This window comes from Syngnathus typhle, linkage group LG14 (genome assembly GCF_033458585.1).
Source record: "Syngnathus typhle isolate RoL2023-S1 ecotype Sweden linkage group LG14, RoL_Styp_1.0, whole genome shotgun sequence".
In the NCBI taxonomy this organism is placed as follows: Eukaryota; Metazoa; Chordata; class Actinopteri; order Syngnathiformes; family Syngnathidae; genus Syngnathus; species Syngnathus typhle.
Genome location: NC_083751.1, coordinates 11,668,624 through 11,679,170, shown reverse-complemented (window position 1 = coordinate 11,679,170; position 10,547 = coordinate 11,668,624). Strand labels below are relative to the sequence as shown.

Here is a 10,547-nt window from a genome sequence, read left to right as displayed (position 1 = left end):
AGTCCTGTTGTTGGTTTTGTTGTACCATGACTTTATTTAAAAAAAAAAAAAAAAAAAAAAAAAAATTAAAAAAAAAAAAATTAAAATTTTTTTTCTTTGTACCCATGTATAATACGCACCCCAGATTTTAGGACAATAAATTAGTAAAATATTGCGCACTATACACGGAAAAAAACGGTAGATTAAACATTTGCTCTAACTTTTACAATTTTCGTCCGATTCAACCTGTTTCAACTTTAAAATTCCAAAGTGAACCTCTTAAACCAGTAGTTTTTCTTTCATTCCAAATTTCAAAAATGTCTGGCGCAATTTTTTTTTTTTTTAAATTCCTATTCATTCTCTATGAGGATTGAACATTTGCTCTAACTTCTACATTTTTCAACCGATTCAACCTGTTCCAACTTTCAACTGTTCATCTTTTGCCTACCTATTCCACAACTTCCCACATACCGAAAATTCAAAATTTTCAATTTTGGAATTCTCACCAATTTCTTCAAAATTTCATTTTTCAACTCTAATTTCTACATTTTTTAATCGATTCAACCCGTTCCAACTTTCAACTGTTCATCATTTTCCTACCTATTTCACAACTTCCCACTTATCAAAATTCATAAATTTTCAATTTTGAAATTCACCACAAATTCTCCAAAATTTTGTTTTACACTTCTATTTTCTACATTTCTCAAGTAATTCAACTCATTTCAACATCATTCTGCAGCATTCCCCAAGAAGTTATTCAACCTCTTCGCCTTCACACGCATTTTTTCCAGAAATGGCATTTTCTAGTTTGTCTATGATGTCTGGGTTTTTACTTGTGCTGAAAACATGGATGGCTAATTGGTAGTAATCACATCTGATGTTTTCGTTGAGATCTGTTGGGTCCATGGATGACAACCATGAACTTGACCGAATTTGTTGGCACCTGGACCTTTTTTTTTATGCATCCAGGTTGGTCTTCCTGTTCGTAGATCTTCTATATTAAGGAAGAGGTTGCCATTGGGTGTCCTTCACCGAGCTTCCGTCACTATTTCAGGCCCGCCCAGTCCGTCCGAACACAACCCAGACAAAAGTGGAGGTAACACGTTTGGGACAAGAAATGGATTTTATGAATTGGAAAAGGAATAAAATGTGGTTTTGGTTCCATTACCAGCTGCCAAGCCAATCTTCAATTTAAGTTCATGGTACTTTGTCATTAATGAAACTTTTTAAGTGTTCATAGTTGAACGTGGGGTGTCATGAGACATCTGAGTCGTGACCTTTGTGACGATAAGCAGGTTAGATAATGGATGGATACTTTTAAAATGGCTTTAGGCAGGGCTGTCCTGAAGAGCCCCTATCCAGCCTATTTGAGATGTCATCCAACTGCAACACATCCGATACCATGGATGAGCTCAGCAATAAATTTGCAAAAGCCTGATGATTTGAATCAAGCAACGTTGGAAATACAGCCTGGGTAGGTTCTCAGGACAGGACTTGGGCAGCCCTGGTTTTAGGGCTGCTTGTGACACCTGCAGGACAAAAGGTGGACTGTGCAACAAAGAATCGAGTCAGTCTTTCACACTGAAAAGTCCGCAAAGGAAGGGAAGAAAACAGTCACCACTCAGCAGGAGACAAAACAGACAACGACCTCTGAGGAGGAAGACGAGTCATCGTGTCAGAGGATGACTAGGAGCAGGAGGATGACCAAGAGGACAGCCAGCAGCACACCAATGGCGCACCACTGGCGGCGGTCTGCGCCGTCATCCGCGGATGGGGAGATTGAGGGAGGGAGAATGGGAGGTGAGGGAGATTAGGTGTGAGAGATGCCAGTTGGCCAGCCCAAGTCCTTCTAAACCAGCAAGCAGGATGTCCTGCGGCCGGCCGACAAGTTTGAGTGCCTACCGCTGGTCATGTGGGACACTTTGGCCAGTTTCTTCATGACGTTGTCCAGTCTGGAGTGTGTGCTGTCCATCTCCTGGCCAAAGTCGTCCAGCATACTGCAAAAAAACAAAGACGCACACAACTAAGTGCCGGTTTTCCTCGCCTGCCGTCATGGCGGGAGCGGGGCCATCTTACACAGCCTGCTCATCCAACTCCAGGCCAATCCTCTCTGACATGTTCTTCAGGACGCCAATGGTTCCCGAGACAAGCTCCAGCTGTTCGTCCTGCTTCTCCGCCATCAACTGACAGGAAAACCAAGGAATGAGCGAAGCCGGCCGGCGGTTTTTGGGCCGGCCGTGCGTCTTGGGCAACCTGTTGCTGAAGTTGCTGGTTCTCGATGCAGTCGGAGTTAGTGCCGTGCAGGCCACGCGCCGGCGGCCAGTACACGTCGCATTTGGCGCCGTCGCCAAGCGCCACCTGCGCACACACCACATTCTTCAGACCTTACCACCTGAGCACACGCATGGTCATTTGCGCCGGAAGCCGATGGAGCACCCGCTTGTCTGTCCCGTCAGCAAAGGCCACGGCCGGACCACCCGTCATGTGCTCCTTCATTTGCTGCGACGGGAGGGAGGAATGTGACAAGTAGCTCAATGCAAGTCAGACAAAATGAGGCGTGGCGTACCTTGACACTGCGTCTGGTGCTGCTGATGAAGGCTTTTCTCTTGGCCAGCTCATCGGCATCCAGGTTGAACTTCTTGGGGTTGGACTCCACGATGCGTTGACTGACTGTTAAGAAAGCAGACACTGGCGGGCCGGCTTTGAGCCAAAGGGCGGGCCATGTTCTCGCTTTCTCAGCGTGGACTGGACGGACCGCTTTTAAAAGCTCTGAAGGACCTCCTCCCTGCCACCACTTCAAGAAAATCTCATCAGAGTAAAACTACTGTGGCGCTGAAAGTACCTAGAATGCACCACATTCCTTTTACAGCAGGCATAGCCTAGGCCTGAGCATGCTTGATCCTGAACCCTAACCCCAGAAGGGTATTCCAGAAAGTAAGGGGAAACGCTCAGTTATCCGTTCCAGAAAGAGAGGTAACTTAAACTCTCGGTCAGTTACTGCGGTAACTTACTCTATGAACATAACCTGCTCGCTGGCAGGTTTACTATAAGAGACCCGGAGTTTCAACCTGTCTCCTCCCACACAAAGAAAGCGGTTAATCGCGGATTGGCTGTTCATTCAAAATCCGATCGAAGCCGAAATAATTCAAAACACTTTGTCGCGAGAGAATCTTCCCACCCAGATTAGACGTTTTATCATTTCTCGAAGAATATATTTTCGAACGCTACTGCTTTTCTTTAAACAGTATAATTTATCTCAATAACCTTCTCCGTGGCATGCCTGATAGATAGTGTAGTGGCACACTCACCTGTCTTGGGTGCAGCACCGTGAGTTCGATTCCCACACACCGCAGATCAGACCAAACTTTACGCATAGCACTACGTTTTTTTGGGGGGAAATGGCATTTTCTTTATAATATCAGGGATGCATAACATTACTTTTTTCTATTGGCTGAGCAGAACTCAATGTTTGTTTTAAAATTGTATTTTAATGAGTGTTGCTGTAGGCTAGTGTCACATTTTACATGACTACAACATGTCAAGTATTAATCCATGAAGTGTAGGGATTTTAGCCTAAATTAATATTGACTTTGTTTAATAGCGTAAGTCCATTTAAAATAATTAAACCGGAACCGAATACTCAGAGTCTCCATTCTCAGAGTAAGTCACCTCAGAGTTCAAGGATATACTCAGAGTATGTTGAACCTGCTTTCTAGAATACCCCCCAGGTGGAGTTGATTGTCAGCCTGAACACACGACAAAAACGACGACACACCTTGTATATTTGAACAAATTTCAAATACATCACCAATGCTAATGCTAAAGTCAGGGGGAAAATCCCACTCACACGCGAACATTAAATTAGCATTGACTTCTGGGAGCGACAAATATTCACACACAAACGCTGTCCGAGAACTCACGCACACACACGCAAACAGCAAATAGAAAGATCGGCTTGTGAAAACCAGCTCAGCGGCCTAGTGGTTAGAGTGTCCGCCCTGAGACTGGAAGGTTGTGGGTTCAAACCCCGGCCGGGTCATACCAAAGACTGTGAAAATGGGACCCATTGCCTCCCTGCTCGGCACTCAGCATTAAGGGTTGGAATTGGGAGTTAGAAGGAGTGGAGCTCTTTACAAGCCCTAGGCTTTGTCTCCCTCCTTGCACAGTTATTGATATAATAATATGTGCTAAAACAATATAAACATAAACTAAACTAAAAAGCTTAACTTTCTTCTTCTCCTCTTCTAAGCAGCTATCTACACTGGGGAAAGGATATTGATGGTCTCATCAAGGTCTTCCAGGTCCCACTCAATGGAGCGCAAACTGTTCCTCAGCTCATTCGTGGTCCAGTCCATCTCCTCCTTCGAGGCTGCACCCCCTTCCAGCAGCAACTCTCTCCATCTGTGATGGAGGGTTTGAGCGCCGCTCACGGCCTTCTGCACCTCCCTGTTGACGAGCAAACAGGCAAAGTTGGGGGTTGCCAGCTGTCACGAATCATTCTTGGGCAACAAAAACATGGGTGCAATAAGAGGCGAGCTTGAATCCAATTCAATGGAAAGTTGCTACCTCCGGTAAAAATGAACAGTGATATTTCCTATTTACTCATCACTTGTTCAGGCCATTCCAGTTGTGTGTCGCAGAATTGTAGGACGTATTGGCTTTTGACTTGAAGTGTAAACCAGTGGTTCTTAACCTGGGTTCGCTCAAACCCTAGGGCACAGGTGTCAAACTCAAGGCCCGGGGGCCAGATACGGCCCGCCACATCATTTTATGTCGCCCCCGAAGACAAATTGTGCATCAAATTCGTGTCATTACTCGAACTGCAAATTGTCTGCACTTTTATTATCATCTTTTTTTAAAAAATATTTGACCAGTTTTTACTGGTCTGATTTGAAAACGAGTTATTTGGCAGTTTGTTTTGTAGCTTTTACTGTACCGTAATTTTCGGACTATAAGTCGCTCCGGAGTACAAGTCGCACCAGCTATCAAATGCACAAAAAAGTAAAAAAAAACATATATAAGTCGCTCCGGAGTATAAGTCGCATATTGGGGGGCAATTTATTTGACAAAATCCAACACCAAGAACAGACATGAACGTGCAACAACAGGCTAAACGATACGGTATGCTAACGTGACAAACACAAACGGGGAGCTGAGAACGGGCCTGACGTAACATTGAGTTATTTATAAAAACTATTACATAAATAACACGTTTATAAAACCATCTGTGTCACTCCAATTCATTAAATCCATCGATCGTCTTTTGTCAACAATGCCGTGTGCCGCGCCGCAGTTCAAATTATTCCACAGGCCCATACAACGATATATAAACTATATTTTAAATAACTATCACATAAACAACATAATCAAACCATTTGTGTCACTCCAAATCATTCAATCCATCGATCAAATTTCTCGTCCTTTATGTCAACAACGCCGCGCATGAGCAGCTGACGTCAACCTCGTCGGTCAGTCGCGACTCCTTTTATTCCACAGATGAACTCTTCGTCCTCCGTGTCACTTTCAAACAAAGCCGCGACTGATGCCAGTAGTATGTGGGTCCCTTCGTCATCTCCGTCACTGACGTCAGACTTCTCGTCAGTTTCCGTTGGAATTATTCCCGTTTTTCTAAATCCTGACAGAATGATTTTGGGTGTAACCGAAGCCCACGCTTTGTCGATCCATCCAATGACGTCCAGGAATGTTGCTCGTCGCATTCTCCCGGTTGCCGTGAAGCTGTGTTCTCCGTCCACTATCCACTGCTCCCACAGGTTACGCAGAACTGCTTTAAAGCGCCTATTCACGGAGACGTCAAGTGGCTGGAGTATTTTAGTACAGCCTCCAGGGATGGTGGCAGGTATGGAGTTGAGGCTTTTTAATTTCTCTTTTATCTGTGGCGTGATATGCGCTCTCATGCTGTCCATCACAAGCAGAGCTTTGTTCTCTCTGAAGAAGCTCCGATTTTCGCCAATCCCTCACAGGTTTCTCACTAACTCCAAACTTTCTTTCTGCTGCTCGATTATTTTACTTGAAGTTTGTAACCTGCAGAATATGAGTTTGTTTTTGGTGCCATTTTTGTTAAGCCCTTCCCAGTTGATGAGTCACGGCCAACGGTGAAATTTAGAGCGCCCTCATCCAGTTTTGTCTGAAAATAACAGGTTTTTTTTTCAGCTGTAGTTTTTTGTTTTGTTTATTTGGTTGTTTCATTAAAGTCAAAGTCTGCTTTATTGTCAATTTCTTCATATGCCAAGACACACAAAGAGATTGGAATTACGTTCCCACTATCCCACGGTGACAAGACATAGTACAGAATATACATACAAGTAAACACAAAAAAATAAAAACAAGAAGGCACAAACAATGAATAAATAAGAGTGATGAATAAATAATAAATACCGTTTTTTTCCATGTATAATGCGCCCCCATGTATAATACGCACCCTAAAAATGGCATGTTGATGCTGGAAACAAAGCCTGTACCCATGTATAATACGCACCCAAATTTGGACTTTTTAAAAAAATTTTTTTTTATTTATTTATATATTTTTTTAACGTCCCAATGATGGTCACACGCATCTGGGTGGGGTGAAATTTGTCCTCTGCATTTGACCCATCCCCGTGTGATTTTGGTCCATCCCCTGGGGGAGAGGGGAGCAGTGAGCAGCAGCGGCGCCGCGCTCGGAAATCATTTGGTGAACTAACCCCCCAATTCCAACCCTTAATGCTGAGTGCCAAGCAGGGAGGCAATGGGTCCCATTTTTTATAGTCTTTTGTATGACCCGGCCGGGTTACTTAAGTCCGTAAACGTAAAATTATTTCAGAAAAAAAATCATCTTTGGGAACAACCGGTTGTTATTCTGCCGGTCAGCATCACTGCTCATGTAGTGGCAAACTCGATAGCGAAGAAATATGTGAGACTCTCAATGGGATCACCAATATTTGAGTGATGTTCCAGTTATTTATCACAATTATTTATTATTATAATAATAATATATATAATATATATAATAATTATTTATTTATTATTCACAATTGTCATGGTGATCTTTCTGGTGATTTCTTAACTAGGCTGGATGTATTTTATTTGAAATAAATAAACTTGACTTTTGTTGGCGTTGATTTCTCCGACTGCCCAGAAAGGCACCACCGCGATCAGTTAGGTTAAAATGAAAAGAGAGGAAAGTGACGTTGTAAAGAACCATCCGTGACAAGATTTTCTTAAAAAAAAAAAAAAAATTCTTTTTTTTTTTTTTGTACTCATGTATAATGCGCACCCCAGATTTTAGGACAATAAATGAGTTACATTTTGCGCATTATACATGGGAAAAACGGTAAACAAATAACATAATAAATATTAGAGGAGCAAAAATGGAGCAAGTGTGCATACAGCAGATAGTGAACTTGGATATGGCGCTTTAAAGTATTAATTGCTTTATTTGATTTTTTTCTCTATTTTTCATGTTTTGAATATGTTCAAGATAAAGATATAAAAGCATGTGACGTGATCAACTATACTAAAAATAACATGTGAAGTGGTCAACTATACTTGTAAGTAAATGATGTGTTAATGATCAAGTAAAGATTTGTGAAAAAAAAACCATATATAAGTTGGTCCTGACTATAAGTCGCCCCCCCAGTATTGTATTGGAGTATTGTGGTATACAAAGCAGGGCTGTGGACTCGGTTCGGACTCAGGGACTCGGTCGGACTCGGTCATTTTTGCCGGACTCGGACTCAGTGCTGATTTTGACCGAGTCCACCGAGTCCGACAATAAAAAAAAAAGAGGCAAGACGCAGCCAGAGAGTGTCACGTTACAGTCAGCGCGGTAGGAGTTGTAAGAAGCAGTAAAAACTCCACCAAACTCGCCGTAATGACCCGTGATATATGTTATATCCTTACTATTTTCCAGGTTCTTAGATAGCAAGAATAGGTCGGACAACGACGTGAATGATAACTGCTTTATTCCTTACTCACAGTGCGTTCACAGGGCGTATCACAACAACACAGAATGCGCCCATCCCACTTCCGGGGTTTTTCTACTACGGAATTTGAGTTAGCCCAAAATACACAACATCTCTTCCCCTCTTACAATGAACGTGCTATATGCACCTATAACTTGACATCTTCAAGATCTATCAATAACTACCATTAAACAAATATCTTATATGGTCCAGACAATTATGACAATAATATTCCCATGAAACCTTAACTTTGGGTGCGTTTGGACTACGTCAAATTATACCGAATTATAGCGAAAAACCGATGTCGTACGGCGTCAGCACTATGTTTATAAAGGATTATTCTCATTTGATGTCTTTAAATTCATCTGCATTCTGCCATTGAAGCGGGGTGCATTAAAAAACCAGTCGTACAGACGGAAACGTTTTGTGATCAAATCTTTCATAACGAGAATGATTCGAGTGAATTGATTTGAATGAATAATTGAGACAAAATTTCCCCAAGCAAAGTGACAGATGGTGGGGAAGGTGGATACAAATTGTAAAATCAATTCACTCAAATCATTCTCGTTATGAAAGATTTGATCACAAAACGTGTGTGGCTTTTTCTTAAATGAACACGTTTGACATTGCTATCGGGTTAGCTTTTAATTATATTGCGCTGTCATGTTAAAGCAAATTAATAAATGCAACAATATTAATTTGCTTTGAAAATACCTGAGTAATAAAATAAAATGGATGGATGGATGAATGATGATCACAATTAAGTAGAAAGTCTCCTTTGTAATATATACTCCTTGTAGCCTGTACCCAAAAAGAGGAGTTTCTTTGCATCGATGTTTATGCAAAGAGCTCACGTAATTATATTGTTGCGTTTTGGTGAAGTGAATGAGTGTTCCGTCTGTACGACTGGTCTTTGAATGCACCCCGCTTCAATGGCAGAACGCGGATGGCATCAAATGAGAATAATCCTTTATAAAAATTAAAATTGACTGACGCAAACGTGAGTTCATGTTTTTATTGAAAACAACATAGTGCTGACGCCGTACGACATGGGTTTTTCGCTTTCCAAATAAGGGGTCGTCACTAATCATTTGTGTTTAGATAAATGTCTGAGCTATAATGGTGTAATTAATGATTAAAACTTGAAAGTATCTGTTTATTGTATTCGTTTACCGTTTTTTTCCGTGTATAGTGCGCAAAATTTAACTAATTTATTGTCCTAAAATCTGGGGTGCGTATTATACATGGGTACAAAAAAAAAAAATTTTTTTTTTTTTTAAAGAAAGTCATGGTACAACAAAACCAACTAGAATTTTGCAATTTCTGGAGAAATTGCGTGTGAAGGCGAAATGTATGAATAACTTCTTCGGGGAATGCTGCCGAACGATGTTGAAACGTGTTGAATTACTTGAGAAATGTAGAATATTTGGAGAATTTGTGGTGAATTTCAAAATAAAAGATGTGAAGTTTTTGGTAAGTGGGAAGTTGTGGAATAGGTCGAAAAATGATGAACAGTTGAAAGTTGGAATGGGTTGAATCGGTTGAAAAATGTAGAAATGAGAAGGGAAAAGGGAATTGGGTGTGAATTTCAAAATAAAAGATGTGAAGTTTTTGGTAAGTGGGAACTTGTGGAATAGGTAGAAAAATGATGAACAGTTGAAAGTTGGAATGGGTTGAATCGGTTGAAAAATGTAGAAATTAGAGTACAAAAACGGAATTTGAGAGAATTTTGGTTGAATTTCAAAATAAAAGATGTGAAGTTTTTGGTAAGTGGGAAGTTGTGGAATAGGTAGAAAAATGATGAACAGTTGAAAGTTGGAATGGGTTGAATCGGTTGAAAAATGTAGAAATGAGAAGGGAAAAGGAAATTGGGTGTGAATTTCAAAATAAAAGATGTGAAGTTTTTGGTAAGTGGGAAGTTGTGGAATAGGTAGAAAAATGATGAACAGTTGAAAGTTGGAATGGCTTGAATCGGTTGAAAAATGTAGAAATGAGAAGGGAAAAGGAATTGGGTGTGAATTTCAAAATAAAAGATGTGAAGCTTTTGGTAAGTGGGAAGTTGTGGAATCGGTAGAAAAATAATGAACAGTTGAAAGTTGGAATGGGTTGAATCGGTTGAAAAATGTAGAAATTAGAGTAGAAAAACGAAATTTTAGAGAATTTTGGTTGAATTTCAAAATAAAAGATGTGAAGTTTTTGGTAAGTGGGACGTTGTGGAATAGGTAGGCAAAAGATGAACAGTTGAAAGTTGGAACGAGTTGAATCGGTTGAAAAATGTAGAAGTTAGAGCTGAAAAACGAAATTTTGTGAAAATTTGTCGGAATTTTTAACGTGAAAACGTGAAATTTTCGAATTTGGGAATTTTGGGAATGTCGAGAATCCTTCCGAATGTGATTAGAATGTGCTGAATGATGTGAATTTCAAATTGGAACGACGTAAATGTGAAATGTCGAATGTGCCATTAAGAATGAATGGGGAAAAATTTGTCGGAATTTTGGGAATTTTGCGGAATGGGAAAATTTTCGGAACGAGAAAAATACAAGCACCCATGTCATGAATTTTTGGAATACGTGAAAAGTGGAATGGAGTGAATCGGATGAATTTTGT

At 40.8% G+C, this 10,547-nt stretch overlaps 1 protein-coding gene across 1 annotated transcript in view; it reads right to left on the bottom strand.

The window, feature by feature from the left end:
• Positions 1-270: 270 nt before the first annotated feature.
• stx6 (syntaxin 6) overlaps positions 271-10,547 on the bottom strand; it is a 30,194-nt gene continuing 19,917 nt past the window's right edge. Inside the window, exons 2-8 of the mRNA XM_061297744.1 lie at positions 4,256-4,425; positions 2,546-2,640; positions 2,416-2,478; positions 2,233-2,337; positions 2,056-2,162; positions 1,882-1,976; positions 271-1,731 (exon numbers count right to left, since the gene is read on the bottom strand). Coding sequence (XP_061153728.1) covers positions 1,655-1,731; positions 1,882-1,976; positions 2,056-2,162; positions 2,233-2,337; positions 2,416-2,478; positions 2,546-2,640; positions 4,256-4,425 — 712 coding nt within the window. The 3' untranslated portion in view covers positions 271-1,654. The remainder of the gene's footprint in view (positions 1,732-1,881; positions 1,977-2,055; positions 2,163-2,232; positions 2,338-2,415; positions 2,479-2,545; positions 2,641-4,255; positions 4,426-10,547) is intronic.